Source organism: Melopsittacus undulatus, chromosome 2 (assembly GCF_012275295.1).
Source record: "Melopsittacus undulatus isolate bMelUnd1 chromosome 2, bMelUnd1.mat.Z, whole genome shotgun sequence".
Taxonomy (NCBI): Eukaryota; Metazoa; Chordata; class Aves; order Psittaciformes; family Psittaculidae; genus Melopsittacus; species Melopsittacus undulatus.
The window spans coordinates 85,655,444-85,678,444 of NC_047528.1; the positions used below are offsets into that span (position 1 = coordinate 85,655,444).

The 23,001-nt window shown below is 43.8% G+C and overlaps 1 protein-coding gene across 1 annotated transcript in view; it reads left to right on the forward strand.

Moving 5' to 3' along the window:
* Positions 1-19,965, forward strand: part of TSPAN7 (tetraspanin 7) — a 95,771-nt gene extending 75,806 nt beyond the window's left edge. The window contains exons 2-8 of the mRNA XM_005144567.3: positions 3,367-3,555; positions 5,709-5,783; positions 7,346-7,441; positions 8,995-9,150; positions 13,560-13,643; positions 18,428-18,500; positions 18,831-19,965. Of these exons, the coding sequence (XP_005144624.2) occupies positions 3,367-3,555; positions 5,709-5,783; positions 7,346-7,441; positions 8,995-9,150; positions 13,560-13,643; positions 18,428-18,496 (669 nt within the window). The 3' untranslated portion in view covers positions 18,497-18,500; positions 18,831-19,965. The remainder of the gene's footprint in view (positions 1-3,366; positions 3,556-5,708; positions 5,784-7,345; positions 7,442-8,994; positions 9,151-13,559; positions 13,644-18,427; positions 18,501-18,830) is intronic.
* Positions 19,966-23,001: the final 3,036 nt, after the last annotated feature.

A 23,001-nucleotide genomic window follows, 5' to 3' on the forward strand; every position in this document is an offset into this window, starting at 1 on the left:
TATCAGAGCTTGAAACTGTTAAGAGCACAGCAACCCACAAAGCCAGAGGTGCTTGAGGGAGGGGGCAAAAGCCAGGCTTGGCTTCAGCTCATTGTGGTTGATGCAGCTGGTGTTGCATAAAATGGAGCCAAGGCTCAGAGAGGTGGCCCTGATGCTTCAGCCCTACAGGAGCTGTGGGGAGAAGAGGGTCCTAGCCCTCCAAAGAGAAGCTACCGATGGTTCTCCCACAGTTCCTTACGTTTGGGCATGATCTTTCCTGTAGTCACTTTTTAGAAGCAAAACTTGTCTTTCCTTTTCTTCCTTTGCTAATGCTTGTTTTTCTGTACCACTCCAGATGTCTCATATGGGGCATCATAGGCTCTGCGGTTGCCAGTTCTTTTCTCCTGTGTCTGCTGAGGATCTTGAGTGGGGCTGTGCCTCCCTTCCAGCACAGGTTGTAGTTGTCGTACCATTTCCAAGACAAATCTTCATTTCTGGAGTGGCTGCAAGAAGAGCAAGCTTTGCTGTAGAAGTCTGCCAGTGGAGCGGGACTGTTGCTCTCTTGCTCCATCAGTGCTGACTGTTGCAGATAAATAAAGCTGCTCTGGAAGGTGAATCTTGGCTCAGGGGTCTTTAAGAGTCAAAAGGCTTGTGGTCACTCTCCTCTGACTGCCAGGATTATTTTGTATGTGTCCAGGAGCAGATGTATTGACCACATCCATCTATCTATCTGACAGTGTTTATCTTGATGGTTTCCTTATGGAAAATAAGGAAATCCTCATGGTCTGAATGGAAACATTACAGTGGAAAGGCAGCAGGGATGACTGGGGAGAGACTGTGGATTGCAAGAGGTACTCTGGATTTCCTTAGACCTTTCAGATGCAGATGGACTCACATCACCTAGCTCTCGCACCTATTGGACCTGACCCACAGGTCACTCTGGACACAGAATTAGGCTGGAGTGATGGTTTTAGGAATTGCTTGGTTAATCACATAGATCTATACAGAGCTCATTTTCACAGCCTGTTGGGGCAAGAGATAGAGTAGAAGACGGATGTAATGATGGTGAGTGGCAGGAGCAGTAGGTATTCCTGCTGCCTTGTTTTTAGGCCAGCACTATCTTGGTCTGCTGTCTGCCCTTATCCCTCCTGCTTGTAAAGAAAACAAACCTAAACCCCAAACCAAACCAGAGACCAAACAAGATTGTTCCTTTGATTGTGTGAGGGAATAGAGAGAGATGGAGAAAAAACGTGTCTTGAAAATAAAGAATCGAGGTGTGCCCTTGGGTGGAGGTGAGCATTAGTCACACCACAGCGTGCACTCTGCTAAACAAAGGTCATGGAAAGAGTCTTCTGGTTTTTCCTCTTCACAAGCAGAATCCCAGCTGGCACTGCTGCAACCTGAGGTGCATCTGCAGTGTGTCTTTGTGGGAATGTTCCATCCCTCTGCACAGTGCCAAGCTTGCTGGGGGTTTAGACCTCCCCACTGAACTGAGGGATTTCCATAAATCCATGTAAATCAGAGCTCTATTAAGAAGCAGAAGGGGAATAAACTGCCAAGAGGCTTTGTTCCTCTTTTTCAAAGTCTGTGTGCACCATAAATTGGATAGGCCCCCCTGAGATGGGAGGAAACTAAACTCTTAAAACACATAGTAAAGGGTTAGTAATTGTTTCAAACAGCCGACTAAAAATGCTTTTTATTGCCATGCTTGAGTTCTCTTTCAGATGTGAAGCTGCTTGCTCGCTTTGGCAGCGAAGGCTGCTTTTACACCTCCCTGGGGACAGTGGTAAAACTTTCAGCAGCTCAGGCACAGAAACCAGCCCTTTGTCAAACTGGAGGCAAGAAACCAGAAGTTGTTCTGCGGGTTTCCGAGTCCCCCACAGCTCACTTTCAGACTTTGCTGGCTAATGTGCACCCTCTGAAAAGGCTTTTGTCAGGGAGAAGAGGGACAGAGGTGAAGATAGTGTGGTGTGGGGATGGGACCAGACTCAGCGGAGGTGTTTCATGCCTGTGGGTAGGTAAGCTACTGCTGATATTTTTGATGTTCAAGAGCAAGGAATCAGCACTTTTCATTCAGTTGCGTTGCAAGATGGACAGGAGCTGGGTTTATTCCTATTGCCACCGTGGGCAGGAGAGCAGAAATATCTACAAATCCTGTCCCAGAGGTGTGACAGAAATGATGATGCCTGCCATGGGTGGTCAGGGGAAGAAGCGAAGGCTTAGGGATGGAGACAGAAGGATATGATGGGTTTCCCAGGTAGTGCTACACTCTGCTGTGCTTGGAGTGGGAGCCAGGTGGGGGCATGTTTTCCCCACAGCTCTGGGAGACATGGGAGAAGGAAGGGAAGAAGGAAGGGAAGTGCTTTTGTCTACCTCTTCCCGTCCCTTTCTGTTTCTCTCTTTATTCTTTCTTTTTTTTTTTTTTTGTTTCTTCTTTTCCCTGCATCTCTCTCACTGTATCTTTCTTCAGAGCACCTAGTTTGTACCCTCCCTCCTCCTGGTATTTTCCCTAGGTGTTTCTGATTACTCAGCAGCTCTTCTGAATGCAGTAGGAAGTTTGGGGGAAATTCAGGAAGCATTTGCAGAGCTGGCACTCAGGGCTGGCCCTTCATGTCTCACCTTTGATCATGCCGTAGGAATGAGTTATGTGTGTACAGTCTTGAAGCAGGCATGTCAGCATTGGGTGATGATCAGCAGACAGTGCAGGCATCACTCCTATTGTGTCCACTGCTTGGTGTCAGTGGTCAGTATGCCATGGCTTTGCCCATGTCCCTGCTGCTGTAGGAGCTTGTGTGTCCTATCTGCCTTGTGGCATGGCAATCTCTGCTTGTGCATCATGGTGCTCTGAGGGCCCACTGGTGTCCTCTCACCCTGTGCAGTCAGAGGGCACTTGTATAGCCTGGGGAAAGCTCACTTGCCAGAGCAATGCACTGCAAGGGATACTGGTATTCCTGAAACTTTGGCATTAAGAAGGATGGGATGTCAAGCAGCAGGATTTTATGGTTCAGGCAGTTTTTGTGACAAAACCCGGGAGGTGTGAGGTGGCAGCAGTTATTGTTGGCTTCGGTAAGAGTGATGGAGTTGGTCTCTTTTCTCAGTGTGCTGTAGGAGCAGAGATCCTGTTCCTGCAGATGGTACACTGCATCCTCCTTTGGCAGTCGTCAGCTTTGCAGTGATTAGTCCTAGATGTGTCCTCCAGTGGCAGTCTTAATGCATCTTCAGTTGCTGGAAATTAATTTTCTCTGTTCTTCCCTCTGGAGTTAGTAAAGATCCTGAGGCTTCCTTCTGCCAACACAACGGCACTGATAAATCTCTTCAGGATCACTGTGTACTGAATTTGAATGCCTTCCCTGTTAGCCCCTGACAGCTTTCTCCTCTTCCTTGCAGATCACAGGTGTTATCCTGCTCGCAGTTGGCGTTTGGGGCAAGCTCACCCTTGGCACGTACATCTCTCTTATTGCTGAGAACTCCACCAATGCCCCCTACGTGCTCATTGGAACGGGTACCACCATCATTGTCTTTGGGCTTTTCGGCTGCTTTGCCACTTGTCGTGGCAGCCCATGGATGCTGAAACTGGTAAGTATGCCAAAGTGCCCTAAGCAAGAGGGGAAGAGGTTTTGTTGATGTAGTGGGATTCCCCCCACTCCCTGCCAGGCTTCAGCAGATGTTAACATGGGGTTTTAGGCACATAAGCTAGATTTTATAGATCTTAATGTTCAACATGTGTGTCTTTTGGACAAAGAAGGGGAAAAAAATCTTTGCCAAAACCAGTCGTTGATTGAGTATGAATGAATTTCGCTACCACAGGGTGTCCAGGCCCATGTGTTGCTGGGAGCAGGGCAAAATGCTGCTGATGAATTACTCTGTGGGTAATTCTACAATCAGTCTGGTTTTCTGTTAGTGAGATAGGTATATTTGCAATCTTTAAAATGTCAAAATCATCATAAATGTGAAATTCATCTAAAGTATATTTTAAAGGATTCATTTTAATACTCTAATGTAAAATCTATGGAAAACTAGTTGGTACCTTCTGAAAGTACACCAGCCTTTCTTTTTTCCTAATATTCACTAGAATAAAAGCCAACCTCATAAAACAAAGCTCTGTATGATATGTTTGTCCTCATCTCAAAAGCAGCATGAATGTTATGTACACCAAGCAGAGGTACAGCAGCTGTCTCTCTGACCAGTTTAACTTCTCTCTAAGTTTCTCTGTTCTGAGTTTTCCAGCCTACATTAAAATGGAAAATAACTAGGGGTTAAACAAACCTATATGGTAAACTGTGATTCTGAGAAGATTCAGGAGCAAAAGCCTACGCATTTAATGATTTGAAGGGTGAAAATACTACTTGTGAAACACTGAGAAAGTGGAAAAGGGCTGGACCGTACAATGCAGCTCCTGGTACAGTATTTTGAGGCTGATTTTCTAAGGAGATGGAACAATTCTCCAATTTAAACTGGATTTTTAGAAAAGGACATCTTAGATAGAGTTCATTTCTTCAACTGATGGCGCAGCAGGGGAGAGGTACAGCTGCAGATATACACTGGTGGTCAGTCAGCATGTCGTAGGTACATTGCTGCTGTCTCTTGCTGTCAGGACACGTGTAGAGGCTTGTCAGAGTTACTGCAGTCCAGATGGGAAAGGGATAAAGGTGAATGATTATATAAATCCATAGGAAATCAGGCTCTGCTAGTTGCTCTCTAAGTGACGTAACTTTTTCAAGGTAGGGCACTAACACTGGCATGTGCTGTTTCAAGCACATAGTTTTATTTTCATTGTATAAATAAGAAATACTTAAATATTTAAAATCTTTCTCTCCTGAGCAGAATGCAGGCAGTAATTTGACAGATGCATTAATTTGAGGAAATTATTTTTCTAGTTCTGCCTTCACTGTTATTCTCCTTTCCCCAGTGACCTTCCATTAGAAAATATCCCTCTTTCCACTAAATCCTGCTAGGACTGAATTTCATTCAAAATGTTTCCTTTTAGATTGGTATTTAGCACATGGAGGAAAAAAAAGGTAATTTTCCTTCCAGAAGATTAAGCCCCAACTTCAAATTTTACCATTCCACCTTGCATTGTTTACTTTACCTTATTCATTTCTGCTTAGACGTATTTTTAATAGTTTGTGAGTGTCTATACTGAAAGCACTTGTTTTCAAGGTTTATTTAGCTCTGGATCCAAATGCTGCTCCTGAAGCCTTGGCCCAGCAAAGTATTTGAGGCTTCTGTCTAATATTATTGTGAGAATATTTCTGGAGAAGTCAGTGGTGCAGTTCATTTATGGGAGAAACTTCAGGAATTGGGCAGCAATGTCTAGCAATGAGACAGATAAACACGAAGCGAAACACCTGGAGAAGCCTATTTACTTTAGCAGAGTGCCATGCAAACATGAAGGGTCTGTTTGTATGCCTTACTGCACCACCAAAACCTGTGTGACTTGGATCCACCTCTGGCGTGAGTGTGTCTTAATTTATCTGAGAATGCTAGGAAATGTGAGAGCAGAACTGTCAGAAAAGCCAGCAATTAAACCCTACATATCATTTGTGAGTTGTATGAACATATATTCAGGCAATAACCTATGTATGGCCTCTAAGAGATCTTTGGTTTCTTAACATCTTTCAAGGGTGTCTGGAGCAGAAATGTAAATTTTATGTGATAACTGAGCAGTACAGCTGTGCTGAGACAAAAGCCTGTCGTGTTCTGACTTCTCCTGCCTCCTTCCTTTTCAGTATGCCATGTTCTTGTCCCTGGTGTTCCTGGCTGAGCTAGTGGCTGGCATTTCAGGGTTTGTGTTTCGCCACGAGGTAGGTGGAAATGTGCTGAGTTGACACATGGCAGCGTCTCCCTGGGCAGGAGCTGCTGAGAAGTTCTCTGAAGCGTGGAGAATGTGTAGGTCGCTGAGCTCGGCAGCTCCATACTCATCTCCAGGGATGCAGCTGTTGTGCAACAATAACATGTACAGCTCTTAAAAACTGATGCGATTCCAAATGAAGGGATTTAGCCAAAGCTCTTGGCCTCAGCTGCCTGATAATTTACTCTGGAGCTATCATTTTCTGTGTGTCCGTCATGTAAGATCTTCTTTACTCCTTTACATATGCTGAGGGCTGCAAAATAGATTAAATACTTTTCTTAAACAGCTTCTTCAGCCAGGCAAGTACTTGTTTATATAAGGCAGAGAGCACTTCTGCATCAGATCAGACTCAGTGTTTTGTAAATCTTCTTCTTTTGTTGAGGGCGGGGAGAGAGTGGGATGGGATTTTGTTTCTATCCTGAGAATAAGGAGAGATTAGAAATAGAGTGAGGTAGGAAACGGGGACAGGAAGAAGCTTTAAAAGAGCATGATGGTCTAGATTTGTAGTACCACTTGTGCTTTATCCACTGTAATCAGGTCTGTCTCTGGATTTAAGTCCATGGGCCTACATGCCATTAGTGCTGAACCAGAACAACCCCAGACACCCTCTTTGTCTCTTGTCTTTGTATTATGTAGTTTTCTGGTCTCTTCACATGAGATTTCTATTGCTATAGGCTTTTCTGATGTCTACCCTTGCAAGTGGTGGATAGATTTTAATTCGGTCCTGAAATACCAGTCCATCTGCTAAGGACTGCAGCTTCATTTGGTGGAACCTGTAGCAACCTCAGTGTCAGGCTGCTGCTCCCCTTTGGAAGAGGCAGTTTCTTGTAAAGGTCATAGCTGCGTGGGTTGCCCAAATCATCTGATACCCAGCTCCTTATCACCCAGTCAAAATGGCTTTCCCAGTGATGTGCCTGACCTTTTCCAGCTGAGAAACCTCTCATTCCTTACCCAAACGCCTTCCATGCTGGGAACAAGGGCTACCATCTACTTAGGGCATTTGTGTCTTCGTTTGGTGCCACTGGCTTTTGTAACCAGAGCATTTGCACAGGCTTCGGCTACTACTAGGCATCCATGAGCAGAAAGCAGCACACAGTCTCCTTCAGACTTAGTGCTGGAACAAAGTGTCTGGGGAAGAAACTTCAAATGATATCTTTCTGATAGGTTAAGTAATTTTCTGGATTTTTTTTTTGTTTAAAATAAAAGTACCCCAGCAAACAGCTACATTAAAAAAAACCCCAAACAAACAAAAAAAACCCCCAGAAAATTACTTAACCTAGAAGAAACTTAACCTGTAAGAACTATGTCCGATAGACCCCACTTGAAAAATAGCATGAATGACCCCTAAGAGTTAAGAGGGAGCTCTGCCAGCTCTGAAAACACACTTAAAAACAAGTGGGAAGGGCTAGTTTGGGTGCCTTGTTAGGTTTGGAAATGCATTTGCTTCTTGTGAAAACTACTTCAGATTTCAGCATTTTGTTGCTCATGTGGACTGTTTTTATCTCATCCTCATAGATCAAGGATACTTTCCTTAGGACATATACCGAAGCAATCCAGAATTACAACAAGAATGATGAGCGGAGCCATGCAGTGGATAACGTACAGGAAAGTGTAAGTCTAAAATTGGATATTAAAAGTTAATAGAGTAAAGCATACATTCAGATTTGATCACAGAACATGAAGTGTGGATAGCTCAATCTGCAAGCTGTATACTGCAAGCAAAATTAGAGGCTGGCAAAACTGATCTAAAGAAAGAGTAGCTCAGCTGGTATGCTTGCCCAAGTTTTAATGAACAAGCTATCTAACAAAGACAGGGCCTGTCCCACTTGCTTGTTGTTGGTCCCTCATCTTGAATTATGTTTAGAGGCCAGTTTTATCCCTTAAGAACACACATTGTTCTTAATGGAATCTGTCAATAGGATTAAGAAATGTAGATTTGTGCTGGATGAGACAGGATTCTATAATTTAGCATCCTGTATCACTGATAAACTGCAGCAGTTCACAAGTACAGTAAGAGGCTAGCAAAGGAGACCTAGTAAGCTAAGGGGAAGAAGAGAGTGTATTTTCTCCAGAGAAAAAGTGGGTGGAAAAATGTGCTGCTGAGGTTGGAGATCCCAACCACAGGGAACCAAGCCCACCACACAGTGTAAATTCCTATTTAAATTCCTGCTGGAAACCATACCATACCAAGAAGCTCACAATACATTCTATGAGCCAATTTGCTTTTCATGTAATTATAGCTTACTGAATGGCTGAACTTGCAAAGTAATTGTACTGATGATTTCTAGATCTTCTTCAGAAATTACATCTATAACATTGGACCCCTCCGTGTGTTTGAAACTGCCCCTAACCTGTCTTCTCTTAGCAGATTACTGCACTGCTCTAAATTGAATGTATTCTGCTGTCAAATTGTTTGTTTGACTAATGTTAACATGTGTTTTGAACTTCTGATCCCTTGGAGTTGGCTAAACTACACAGTTTTGAATAATTGTTGAGTGTTTCTGTCATAGCAAGATGTTAATTTAATTTATTTTTACAGGAACTGTATTTATAAGCCCTTTTCATGCAGAAAATTCAACACATAGTGTGTATCTTTGAGGACTGTCTTCTCTTCTAGCTTAGTATCTAGAGCAGAATATCCTTCCCAACTTAGTTGTTTTCAGCTGATTATGAAATCACTCTGTGAACATATGGTCTCATTCTCTTCATGGCTCTGTGAGTTTTCCTAGAAATTATTTTGGTGAGTTAGAGAGGCTTGCTTCACCTTAACAATTTGTACTAGTTTGTCCCTGCATGTGTTACATGTAATTCTGCATAATGCTTTGAATTTTTTAAGACCACCTTTCTTGACTGCATTGTGAGGCTCTGTCTTGAATTTCCAGGATCATCTTTAATCAAATAAACAAACAAAGGAAACAAAACCAAAGAACAGCTCTGCTCATAAAATACCTTTTTTCCTGGGAGGTTTTCTGATCCAATCTTCTGTAAATGACATTTGTGATGCTTTGGTAATAAATGGGGCAGAGGGTGGGATCTTCTTTCCAAAACTGGAGGCAACACATCTTTCTTTTGATTTTAAAATTATTAGGTGAACAGTGACCAGTCCATCCTAGTTTTAATCCTGGTTTGCTTGTTTGTTTGAATCTGCATCTTATTCCTCTTAGCTGAGCTGCTGTGGCATTCAGAGCTACACCAACTGGAGCACCAGCCCTTACTTCTTCAAATACGGCATCCCTACAAGCTGTTGCATGAACTCCAGTGACTGTAACACTCAGGATCTGCGCAACATGACCATGGCTGCCACTAAAGTAAACCAGAAGGTACCAGTAACATTGTGCTAGAAGCAGTTGTTATGAAACCATCCAGTACACGAGTGGAGCATATGGCTGCTTACAATTGCATTTGTTTTCAAATAGCTGATTGATAACTTGTGTTTTGGGCTGGAATTATGGTAAGGAGCTTTCAATTTCTTTAAGCTGGCCTTACTCAAATGACCAGGTGAGCAATATTTCTGATGAGAAGGGATTTGTTTCCTCACCACAACACCGCACACAGAGGCAGCACAGGCCAGACACAGGACCAGGAGTGCTTTGTGTGCTCAGCTGCCCTTGAGGGTTAGGTTGGTCAGCACTTCTCTGCTCCTCTCTCACTCCTGCTGAATGCTGTGGGGTTTTGCTGAGGACAGATATAGCTGGGTGAAGGGAAGGATGGGTTTTACTCTTGTTTGTGTTCAAACAGTAATTTCAATGCTAGAGAAAAAAAACGTGGATGACTGACAACAGGCGTGGTGGTTGGGTGGTATATTTACAGTGACTTAAAACCTTTGAACATGTACTGCTGCAAGCATAGCACAGCCAAAGTGACCCCCTTCATGGGGTCACCAGAAGGAGCATTTGAGAAAAGGACAGAATAGGATTGAGAAAGCGGGTTTGAGAAAATAGGAAGAAAAAGAATAATTGGAGAATTAAAATACAGAAAACACAAAGAAAGGAAGAAATAAAGAGAAAACAATGCAGCATGTATAATAGACACTGAACTGGACAAATACAACTCAAGTTATTGCTTTTAGTGTTAGTGCATCATAAATTATTTCTTTCTCACCTGAGATTTGCAGGAGGCAACAGTTTGTTGGTAAGGCAATGATGCTGTGGCCAAATCACTGTGCTAAGTTGCAGCATAGCTTAGTAAGACTTTAGGATAATTTTGTTTTCTGTTTTTGTTTTCAGGCTTGAATTTAAAAAAATAAATATAAGTCCTAAGTAGGTAACAGGCAAAGTATGGAAATACCTTTCTGCCTTCTGTTTGTCTTTTTCACCTCAGTCACCTGTGAGTCAGGAGGTTGGAGTGGTAGCTGAGCACAGCCTGAAACATCTTCCTTTGAAAACAAGTGGACAACTTTTTCTAGCATGTATTTAAATAAGATGCCAGAGGATTATATTCCACTAAGTTTTTCTTTTCTTCAATAGTTTAATCAGAGACACTTGTTCCAAGCATGTGGAACATTACTGGTGTCCATCTGTTAAGAAACTCACAGTCACTACCAACAGAGTAATCTTGCTGGATTGCATGAGCATGGAGGATGAGCCACTCCATTCAGTTGCGCCTTATGAACTTGTAGTAACTTTCTGGCTTTATAGAAGTGGGAAGAAGGTGAGAGGCAGGACAATGTGGATCTCGGGGATGTACAGTACAACCAGCATCCATAGCAGGCAAAGTGCCTCCTGGGCTACCCATCCTCATCCCCTGCTTCTGCCCACCTTCCCAGTAGGAACGGCTTTCTAGTGTGACTGGTACTTTACCAGCAGGTCCCAGCTTTTCAGTTTGGGATGTCCATGCACTCTGAACCTTTTCTGTCTGCATAACTGGACAGGTGCCGTTTGTGTCCCCAGACACACACAGAAATCCCTGTCCACTTGTGAGTTCCTCTGGGCAAAATATGCCTGCTGAAATGTGAGAAGCAGCTGAGGGTTGAATGAGCTTATACTAGTCCATGGCTGATAGCTCACTTTCAGCCATGCTTGCTCCTTGCTTTCCTGTCAAATGCACAAGTCCTGATTCCTCAGGAAGCAGTTGGCTTAATTACCTGATTAATTACTACTTAGGGGAAGTTTGGATGTCCTGTGATATTGTGTCCAATTTTCTGAGATAGACAGCCATTTGCAATCAAAGGTGGTAGAGACTTCTGTTTAGCAGTTGTGAGATCTCAGAGTTGACCCGAGCATTTCAACAAGGTGAGATGTTTCTGAAAGGGGCATGAGAATACAAAGGAAGCAGGAGGAAATGTTGCGCGACCCTTTGCTTTGACTTCAAGTTGGAAGCAAATATCATTGCCTCTGATACAAGCCCACTGCTCATCTTGGAGACAGGCACTTTGCTCTCTGTGTGTTGGAGAATAAGGAAAAGATATATTGTCTGTGTTGTGGAAGACACTTGTTACCATTCCTGTGGATGGGTATGTTTGGAATATACATCTTTTTTGGTGAATCTTGCGAAGATGTCAGTAAGACAAATTCTTCATGAGCTAATCAAATTACTAGCTCTTTATGAAGACCAATGATGAATTATCCAGAGGATTAAGCTGATGATCTAATGTCAGGACTAAAAGACAGCATTCTTGGGTTTTTTTGCCAATTCTGCCACAGACTTGCTTAGTGACCTTGAGTAAATCATTTAGTCTGTTTCTTCATCTCAGATGAGACTAATACCTAACTTGAAGGGCTGTCATTAGGATTAGCTAATTAACGTTTGTATAGTGCTTTTAATCTTCAGAGGCCATTACCAACAAACCTCAAGAATTACTGCTCTCTAAAATCTTCATAAAGGAACAGATGCGTGGAGTCAAGAATTATTGGATATTTGCTAAATTGTCACTTCTGTCCTCTGGATCAGCACCCAGATGTGTGCACATGGTACTTCGCATACTTCTGAACTGTATATGCAGCTCTTGGGTGATTCCTGCACTCTCACTCTGTGCACAGAAAGAATGGAGCAATTAAGCCATATTTATGCAGTGTAATTCAGGAAAGAGACTATTGTGATTTGGGAAAACAGTCTTCAAATGAAGAGAGTGATCAAAACTCTCACTTACATGTTTTTTTTTAACAAGATATTCTGTCTCCCTCCAATTACCATCAGACACTGCATCTCTTGAAGGCTGTTGCACAGAACAGATCTCAGAATTGCTGGAGAAACATTAAGCTGTGTCAGACAGACTGAAAGTACTGCTTGAGAAACCTAATCTCATTTCCTAACACACACAAGTATAGTTGTCTGATGTGACAAATAAGCAGGCTTAAATCTGACATACTGTACACTGTTGTAAGATGCAATAAAGGATAAATATGTACACTTTAAACATTTCAGAAATTAATTACATCTCTGCTGGTCCTCAGCTACTATTAGTTTACCACTTCATTACTCTCAGAATTAAATAAAATGTCTTCTTATATTATAAAAGAGGTTAAAGAAATTATACAATTTAGTTCACAAATGGCATGTCTCTAACAAAGGACATTGTCCTTCTCACTGTTATTTTTCACAAGCATTTAATGCTTTGAGGTCATGTAAAGAATTCCTACAGTGTTTGGAAAAGTAAGGGGTGTATGGATTGAAGGACAACATGGAGACACTTCTCTTACAGAACAGGAGTCTAAACTGGAAAAAGGAACTCCCTGTTACTTCTGTTTATTCCAACTTCTGATAAAGTGGATAAAGTTACAGCATTACATAAAATGCCTTGGGACTGGCCTTAAGATGGGAGTGGTGATGGTCATTTGAGGAAGCATGGCAAAAGGGGCTGAGAAGTGGCTTCGGACTGGGTGGGCAGATGGGTTACTAATGAAAGAAAAAACAGATGTCATGTTTCTTCTTTTTCTTCAAGTATTGCATCTCTTGTTTAGATTCATTTAGGCACCACAAATGAGGAAAGCTAATTTCAAATGTTTTTTTTTTGAGGGGCAGAGTAGGTAAAGGGACATATTTGGTACAAATTATCATACTGAGGGGAACATCTCAAAAAGCCTATCCAAGAGAAAGGCAGAAACGTGTATGACTCTTCTGGCCCCAGAGTGGGCTGTGAATTAAGGCACAAGGAAGCAAGTCGGCTGATGGATACAGGGTCTGAACTAGAGAGAGAAAATTGGGTTTGGGGAGCAGGACAAGGAATTTTTTGTCCAAGGGCAAATGAATAAAGAAACTTCCTACAAACCCCTTGGTAACTTTCTTACATGGTTTAAATCATATACTGCTCAATACCTTGCCTGGTGTCCTTTGACAGGTGAAGGCAAGCAGAATGCTTCATTGGATGCCAGAAGCATGCTTGTATTAAATATCTGGAGTATTAAGAAATCTGCATCATTTATTAATTTTTGACACCCTTACTGTATTATAACATTACCCTATGTTGTTACTGGTTTGGTTTCAGGTCAAAGCTATTTTAATGTTTTTTAAAACAGTTTGAACTGATTTTCTTTACTAGGACCTATAAAAATGAATGTAACATCACAATTAGCTTTTAAAAGTACTGAAATACATTTGTTTCTAAAAAAGACTAGTGTTGCCATTACTTTCCATCATTCACTGAGAATTGCTATTAAATAAAAAAGGTGACATTGTTGAAAATTAGAGCAGAAATACTGTCTAGTCCAAGTCAATTTAAAATGAGATATTAGTATGTATGTGTTCGTGGCAGGGGAGGTCGATATAAGGAATGATTATGTTTGTTTTCTAGGGCTGTTATGACTTGGTGACCAGTTTTATGGAGACGAATATGGGAATCATAGCTGGAGTGGCTTTTGGGATTGCATTCTCACAGGTAGGTGCATAAACGCTTCCCTTCCCCCTGTTTTGTCCCTTCTCTTTTTTTCTTTCCCTGGACTTCAAGGAAGGAAGCATTATGGAAAGGGACTGAACTCAGCATGCTCATTAGTCCTGAGGTCATCTGTTCATTGATTTTCTTTTTTTCAACTTAAATGAAGTTTCTCCTTGGGAATATCAGTTACGGTTGAGCTAATGACTAGCTCAAGGAAAACAACTTGTCCCTCCACTGGGTCAAATAGAGGTTAACCCAATAAAACATTGGCTTAAATGGAGCATAAACAGCTAAGAAGACAAATAGCTTATCCATTGTATGGATAGGCTTCTACCTTCTAAGCATTCTTATTTTGTCTTAAAGGAGTCTAGAGTTCAAATAAGAGTGTACCTTCAGGCTTCCCCATCCTGGACCTGGAGCCTAGAGGGAGCACTTGGTTTTGATGACCAGTAGTTTTGTATTTTTTTCCCCTTTTAGCACAGAACACTGAGGTGAGATCTGCCCAAATTAGATTATTAAACCAGTTCCCTGCCTGAACCAAAAGGGGTTTGTCATGGGAGGGACAAGAGAAGGCTAAGAAGGTGTTTGTCTCTCCCTGATATTCAAACTGCCTTTTCTTAGACAGGAGCTGGGGAAGCCACAGGTCTGGTCAGAATCTTCTGGTCAAGAAGGGGAGGGTAAACACCTTTCAATGAGATGCTTGTTTTCTTTAGTCATTTGCATGTGATGGCAAAGACTCGCCTTTGAAGCATGCCAAAAGAGGAGGGAGGGAAACACACCAATGGGCCAATGCAAAAGTGTTTGCGAAATTGGTCAGCAAAACACATGGCAACATCTAAGATGCCTAAATCACTTCTACCTGAGAGGCAATCTGCCTTCTCTCTGCAGAGAGTGCATTGTACAACTGCAAATATTATATTCAAAAGCTATCATGCAACTTATATCTGTTTCATTCACACAATATTAAAAATTTGGGTCCTGAGGCAACACTGAAAATAGTAGTGTGTCTGTGGAATGACTTATGGTTATCCAGTGGTTTGAAAAGATGAGGTGCTAGGAAAAATTATTTGACTTCTTAAACCTCATGAATTCAGTTAGCAAGTGGTAGGTTTACACTGTGCTGTGCTGGAGACAGACGATTTGCCAGTGTTGTTGCTGGTCATAGGCAAATCAAGTAATGGGAGGGCTGCGGTTGCCCTTTTGCTCCTACTGCCCCATGGTGTCAGCCTGTGCTTGGCTGTAAGGTGTTTCAGTTACATCTCCCTGACTTCAATGTTCTCAGCAGTTACAGTGGCCTCCAGGATTTTTCAGAAGAACTGTCCTCAAGCCATATGGAAAATGGACACCACATCCTCTCAGTCAGTGTATGCACAACTTGAAGGAGCCCAAAGTTTTAACTTTGGGTTTGGATGAGCTCACTGCCTTGCCCTGGGGGTATCTGGAAACCTGATGCCTTATAGCCTATATGTTAGATGTAAGAAGCCCATGATTTGGCCTGTCAGCCTGTTTCATGTGGGTGTTCATCATACCACCAGCCACCCAGAGCATTGGTGTCAGGTCTTCAGGATCCAGAAGCAGTGAAACTACCAGTCTGGAGCTGTTGGTACATAGATCAGGGGGAATTTGGGGTTTTGTTTAATAAGCTGTTCTAGTTTTTGTTGAATGGCCATGGTGTCCTGATACTCTCCTCCACTGTGGTTATGACTTGAATACTGCTATAGGACTCTGAGCTGTTATTTCAGTTCAGTTTCTAGACAGCCAAAAGGCTATAAAGCATCTTTTAAAGTGCCTCATGTGGAACTATCCAAAAGAAAAATGGGATGAGTAGAATTTTATAGTTCATATGCTGCTGGGGCAAATGCCTCAGTCAGGACCAATACTACCTGGAAGCCTTTAATCAGTGTATCGTACATGTGCTAGGCAAAGCATCAACTAATTTGCCTGAACGTTGTTTGCAGCTGAGAGGGAGATTGTAGGAAGAGTGCAACTGAAACTATTAGTACTTTGGCATGTGTCTGGATGTTTACTCTAGGTCACTGGCTGATTGTGAGCTCCATGCAGGAAGGTGGGCATAAGGTGGCCCATGCAATGGGAGCCCTTTGCACAAGGCGAGATCAGCATGACAGGCTGCAGGCAGCACACGGGGGAAGGTGCTGCGCTCCTGTGGCTCCAAGCACAAACTGAGGCATGTTCTGAAGTGGTGTTGGCAGCTCTCACTGTCTGATGGCAGCGTGCACCCTGCTGCCAGCTGGGGATATCACTCTCCTGCTTATGCACAGGGTCTGGCATTCCAAGTAGACACCCAGCTGCTTGGGGTGTTTGCATATGTGTAAAAGGGAGAAGAGAGGAGATGCAGGGGAGAAAAGTGCAGATCTCCTGGGCTGTGAAGAATAGGAGGTGGCCAGTTATAATTTACTGCCTAATCTGTTTTGCTGGACGCAATTAGGGGTGGTGTTTACGGATTGATTTCAGGTTAAGGGTAGCTGGCAGTCATGCCAGGCAGCGCTCCAGCTGTAGGCAAGGTTTTGCTGTTCCTACTGAGAATAGATTTAATCTAAATATAAGACAAATTAGATCATGTTGCTCTTCTACAGTAAAGTGTGCTCAAGGGCCTTTCCTTCATGTGATTTGTTAGGTGTTGACTAGCATGGGGAATGTGCTGATTCCCAGAAATAGGGAAAGTTGATGTACTGGCATTGCATATCTTACAGGCCTGGCACACACCTCCCAGTCAGAGTCAGAGCTTTAAAAACCTGCTGTGTTACTGACATTGTCTGCGCTGCTCCTTGGGTTTGAAATAGTAACAATAAAATTCGATTTGGTTGGTTTTGGACTCAGATGCTAATGCTGACTTCCAGCTGGAATAATTTCAGTTTAGCAGGTGCTCTTCAGAGCAGCAAAATGATCGCTGTCTTGTGCCCAACAAAGAATACAATTATGCAAATGGCATAGATGATGAAAAGTTTTGCCTAGATAAAACTGTAGTGCAGGCATTGGCTTAGGGGATGCAAGAGACAGAGTCTGAAAGGGTTTACAGACTGTGGTTGTGGTAAAGACCCTGAGTAGGGGAGTCTCAGTGTAATATTAAGGCCAAATTATTACCTCTTCTAGTAGGACACAAAGCAAGGTGCTCTCCACATGCTCAAAACAGGTTGTGGAGCATGCAAGGTTCCCATCACTCAAAGATATGTTCTCGTGTGGCTATAGTCCCTCTTTACAGTGCAACATCCACCTGCCCTCTTTACTGTCAGCAGTAATGTGAATAGCTCTGCCTGACAGTGGAAGCAGTTCTGGTGCAGACATCACCCACAGTGTCAGCTGCAACTCCTGAGACTTGGCCCGAGCACAGGATTACACCTTTGTCGCCCCTTGCACCAGGGTTAGGAAGCGGAATACATACTGAGATCCAATATGTGACCTGAAATCTAGTATAAGACTGGGTAGCTTCTAAATCAGGGAATTCAGCCTGCTTTTAAAGGTGACTCTGTGCCCTTTTGAGATGCCCAGAATGGTTCTGGTAGATGCTGAAACAGGAGAGGGAGCAAATTTCTGGCAAATGAAGTGTGGCCTGATCAGGAATGTGACATCTTAGAGGCAGGAAACAGTTTATCTGTATTTGAGGTACCCTTGCTTGGTCTTGCTCTGGGCTGATGCCAACCCAAATCAAGCAATTGGCTTGTAGAGAAGATGTATATTTTGATGATGATCATGTTAACAGGGAGCACTGATGGTCTTGGGGAAAGGACACACAATCCCAAGTGTGAACTAGAAGGAGCCAGTTTGGAGGAGCAGCCAGCCAGGCACTATGTATGTTCTGCAGGGTCTGCAGGAGCTCCATTGCTGCCAAACAGTTGTGATCCCCCTTCTCAAGCACTGCTCTCTTGCAATTCACTTTGCCAACAGCAGAATGGGACGGGCAGAGGTGGTGACTTCTGGTCATGGGCAAGACAGCTGGAGCTGCTCTGATAACCCTTTCTTGGAGCTCCAGCTGTGGAAGGCTGATTGGTCTTCAGAGACAGCCCTCTCACCGCACCCCAATTGCCAGGGATGAGCTGTAACAACCTGGATATGCTCATGAGTTAATTAATTGACCAATCCAAATGAGAAAAGCAAGGTTGAATTATTTATAGTATGTTAACGCTGTTGGCATATGCAGGAAAAGCTAACAAACTGCAATAGGCAAAATGTTGAAATGACTGAGTGCTTATTGACGACTGGAAGCCAGGGATCTGTTTTCAATAATCTGAGTGACAGCCAAGGGAATAGTGAAAGACTTTTTATTTATTTATTTTCAGATTGATAGCACTTATTTCTCTGGTGCTGCATCATTTGTAAAGAAAGCATAACCACTCTGGGGCAGTAGGAAGCTTTTTCCCAGCACACTGTTAATAAAGCTAAAGGGGCTGCCAGCTCTCAGTGGTGGCAGGTGACCCAGGTGAAGCCTGCAAGGAAAATGCAGCCAGTAGCATGCTGATACCCTGACAGCTTATCCATCCACAGGCAGTGACAACAGGATGGAAAAGTAGCAAAAAGGCATGCTGCCTATCAAATAAATATCCTCTGATCAAAGTCAAATGGCACATCTGACAAAAGACGGGAGATTTTAATGCTGTTCTTCTGATTAGAGCAGTCCTTGAAACAGGGCATAAATGTGTTGGAGGAGCAGCCAGCCAGGGTCCAGTAATAGCTCCAGAATATGAAATCTTTGCTTACCATGGCCTCTCTTTGCTCTGCATTCATTTAATTTAACTTGTATTCTCTTCTACTTCTGTTCTTGTCCGGAACAGTTGATCGGGATGCTGCTGGCATGCTGTCTGTCCCGGTTTATTACTGCTAACCAGTACGAGATGGTGTAACAAGGTGAGCTTTGCCCACTTTCCATGCAGTACGTATGCTATATACACCCTGGTGTATTAGCATGGTTGTGCTGCTTCTGTTGAAGACAGTGGGCAGGTTTTAGATGCTCAGCATGTCTATTGAGAATTAAGTCTTCCCATGATTTTCTTTGCTTTGGGATTTTCACCCCAATAGTCTGTCTGATGGGGGAAAAAAAAAGAGGGGGAAATGTACTGTTGAAAGTCTTATCATTTAGTTTCCTTCTTGAAAAGAGGGGGCACAATACCTGCCATGAACACTGTTAGCAGCCAAAGAACCTCCTTCTTTATCTTTACTCCCCACCCTGCTCTCTAGTCTTTCAGAAGTGAGAAGTCCAGAGCCTGTCTGAAGACCAGGAGCTGCAGCATTGGAGAAAGACTGAAATGAATGTTATAGCACACACTGTCTCTCGCACGCACGCACACCCACACCCCACGAGCAAGCACGTGCGCGCGCACACTCGTACCCCACTTCCCGAACTCTGTCCCATGCGTAGTGTAACCATTCTGTGAAGTACCGCGGTGCCACCGAGAGCAGCCGGGTCCCCTCGGCCTCCAGACCCAGACCCCATCCCCGCGGCTCGGCGTAGGACGGCACCGTATGTCTGTTCTTGGTCACACAGTAGTTGCATCGTAAGTTAACAAAGGTAATTCATTAACAGCAGTGATCGGGCTGTGCATGTAGTGACTGGAGGGCGTAATGAGCCTTTCACCATGGTTAATAAGTGTTGCACACGTTCATATAAACCGATATATGAAATATATATTCTTTTGGTTTTATCTTAATTTCTTGGTTTGTTTATTGCTTTACTAAGGTTTTCATCCTTTCCCTCTTCCCTGCGCCTGCCCCCCCTCCCCCAAAAACAAAGGAATCAGTAACATAACATAAAGATACTTGAAAATGATGTTAAAAGGTTGTGCTTGAAGGGAACCGTTATTCCTGATGTTCTTCTACATCTTTGATTCTTACTCAGTGTTGTATGCCTAGTGCGTATCCCGGTAGGCTTTGTCTAGTGCATTTTGCCTCTGAACCTGATCCTGTGTAATACTGTTATTAAGCTGTGTTGTTGCTTACTGTGAAGGCAGGAATTTTGCTCCCTTTATTTTTATTAGGTAGTTATGAACTAATTGAACTGTGCTGTACTGCGGCCTTCAGACTTTTTTCCTGTTCTCTCTTTTTCTTTCTTTTTGCATTGAGGTTGCAGCCACCAAATACATCATTGAATCCAATCGAAATAAAAACACACACATGCAAAAACAAAAAAAATCACAAAAAAACCCCACCCAACAGGCATATGAAATATTTTTGGGGGAAAGCAAAAGTTTAAAACCTTTTTAAAAAAAAAAGAAGACTTTTTTAATAATGCCTCTGTCTAGCATGCCAACGAGAATGCATTGATATTGTGAGTATTTGTGATATACGTATTAATAAATGGAACCATTACAGATTTCTAGCTGCTTCCTTTTTGTTCTTTAGTCATAACAAAACTCTTTTGAGGGGGAGTGAACATGAAACACAAATGCACAGCTTGGAGTGACATGTCTTTATGCATATTTTAACAACTAACTTGCTTGTGACAGGAAAACGTTACTACCCTGGGAAAAAGAAAAAAGGGAAAGAGCTGGAATTGTTTCAGAACTCCTAGGAAAACCTTCCACAGCTGGTTTCACCACGTGGCAAATACATACCCTCTGTGTTGCAGGTTTGCTTCTTGTGACTGATAATGATCTGCAGTGTTTAATTATCCCGTCCTTAGAGCTGAGTGTGATTTTGGCCTTGAGCATTTTTCTCTGATTTTGGTGAGGGAGAGAAGAAGAGGGATTTGGGGCTGAGGGGGTGGGTAATGGAAAGCCAGGCACTCACCTCTTTCTCATTTGAATACATGAAGTGTTGAAGATCTCATGGAAAGCCCCTGAAAATTTAAACCTGGAAGTTTTGGGCCAAGCCCTTACATTTGCAACAAAGAAAACTGGAGGAGGGAAGACTGTCATGTTGTTATGACTGCTGTGGAGCTGCTGCACAGTGCCTGTGTCCACACAGCCCATACAGCTGCCTGAGCCCCAGGCCATCCTACATCTGTCTGTCCATCCATTTGTGGCACCCACCCAGTTACTGTAGCCTTCTCCCCCAGGGATGCTGCCCTGTGTTGTGCCTCCCGCATCAGCTCCCGATGAGCCTTTGCGTGCTGCTGGTGTGCTTTCACCCACAACTATAAAAGGGCTTGCACAGGTAAAAACCTTCTGGCATATGCCAAGGTGGCATGTCTTAAAGTCCTTGGTGGCATCTTTGGCTTTATTTGGCCATCTTTAAACACAGGGAACGTCAATACAGGCCCCGCATAAATGTTGGGCAGTCTGTGTGTGCTTTGCTAGGGACAAATCCACTCGGCTCAGGTTGCAGCATTCACATTTACAGTCCCTTCTAAGGGGACAGTCGCAGACACTCAGTTGCTGGGCTACACCATTCTGGAGCGGTGCCCTTCTCCCTCAGGCACAGGAAGTTCACAGGGGATGTTTTTCCACACTAGAAAGAGCTGGTCCACCAGCTGCCCCAGTTTCCCTCCCCTATTCATCCCTGGGCAGGTCTCCCCTACCCCGTGGAAGGGAGAGAGAGGGGTGAGGCTGCCACCCCCTCCCTCCGGAGCCACCAGTGACCTTCCGGAGTGGAAAACCTCCAGCCTCTCCTTCACTTTCTTTCTTTTTTCTTGTCTTTTTCCTGAAAGAAAGCATTGTTTGTGCCAAGACCTCTTTCTTTTGAAGATGCTGATGTTGGCTGACAGGTCAGCAGGCCCCCAAACTGCTCCAGCTCACCCATCCTCATTCACTAAAGCATGTGCTCAGCTTAAGGCATAAGTACTGGATTAAGTCCATTCAGCAAAGCCCTTCAGTGCATGCTCAATTGTTTCTCTGAGCCCAGCAGCACTCTGGCTTCTATGAGGTAGGTGTGTTAATTGGGCTCTTGACAGCTTCTGTAGAGAGGATCAGGCTGGTAAGGGCCTGCCAAGGGCTTCCCCAGTGAAATCCCCCTGGCTTAGGCTGTAGTGGGGTGGGGGAGGGGAGGGGGGGGGGGTTGAGCTACCTGGAACCATGGCATCCCCTGTGCTTGGCACAGCGTTCTCCTGCTTCCTCTCTCTTGGAGCAAGAAGTGAGGCAGTGGGAAGGCAACAAGGCCGGAGCTGTCGCATGTGGGTTACTGTCAGCCAAGCACAGATATACAGGATTTTCCTTCCAGAGGTGAAGCTGCCACAGGATACACCAGGGGTGTGTGCCTCAGGGGCTGCAGTCCACTCTCTGGTGTGAACTGAATCAGTGGGGACCAACTCCTGCTGAGCTGGGCTGGCTCTGGCTGCTGGATCCCTTCCCAAGCAACTTCCATTCACTACAGTCACTGTAGCAGAGCTGGGCAAAAGCAGGGTTGGCAGGTTTGTGAGTCAAAGCAGGTGATGGGGTGACTGGATAAGTCCCAGGAGGGGTGTGAAGAGGGCACAGTTGAGGAGCAAGGAGAGTGGGAGATGGAGCTGGACTGTGGGAGAAGGAAGAATGGGCTCTGAGACCACCTTGTTTTGGTCTCAGTAAGCTGCTAGCTCAGTTTGACTGCAAGGTGGACCAGTGACCTTAGCTGGCATGTGCATCCCATCCTGAGCTGCCTCTCAGGTCTTGCTTTAGCTGAGGAGGACAGTCCTAAGCACTGCTGAGAAGATAATACACTGCTGTGAAGATGGTTGTTCATGGTAGCATCAAAGTGTGGAGCAGTGGGCTATGCTGGAGGGCCTGGCTGGGTGAGCATCACTGGGGAGGAGACTGGCTTTGCAGGACTGCTTCTGGGATTTTGGCCTGTTGCTCCTCAGAAGATCCAGCGCAGAGGCTAAAATGATCTGTCTGCTGTGTCTCTGCCCCTGTACTATAGTGGCTCATTACTCTTTAAGATAACTCTAACTTTAGCAAATCAATTTGCTGCCAGCCAAACACCCTGCATAAAATATTTGGCATCCTGCTGGAGGGGCAGGATTGAGATGTCAGACATCTACCAGGGCTGAGTTAGGGCTGCTTCAGTATGAACTTGTACAATAAAGATAGAAATCTTCATGATTTGATATATGAATGACACTTCTGCTTTTTTTGTAAGTGGAAGTGTTCTGGTCCCCAGACCTATGAAATCCAGTCAACTTCTTGCAAGCTGCTTCCACCATCTTGGCCTAATTCTGAACGAAAAATCTGATGCTTTTGCTTTTTGCCTGTCATTGCACTTGCTCCTTCTGCAGCCAGGGAACATGTTACTCAAAGGATGTCTCCTTTTTGTCTGGCATGACCAGAGATATTTGGTACACGTGAGCATATTAAAAGCAAGCCGTGCTGAGGCAGCAGCTCCTCAAGCCCTAGAGTCTGTTCTGCTCCGTCATAGAATCATAGAATCATAGAATAGTTAAGGTTGGAAAGGACCTTAAGATCATCTAGTTCCAACCCCCCTGCCATGGGCAGGGACACCT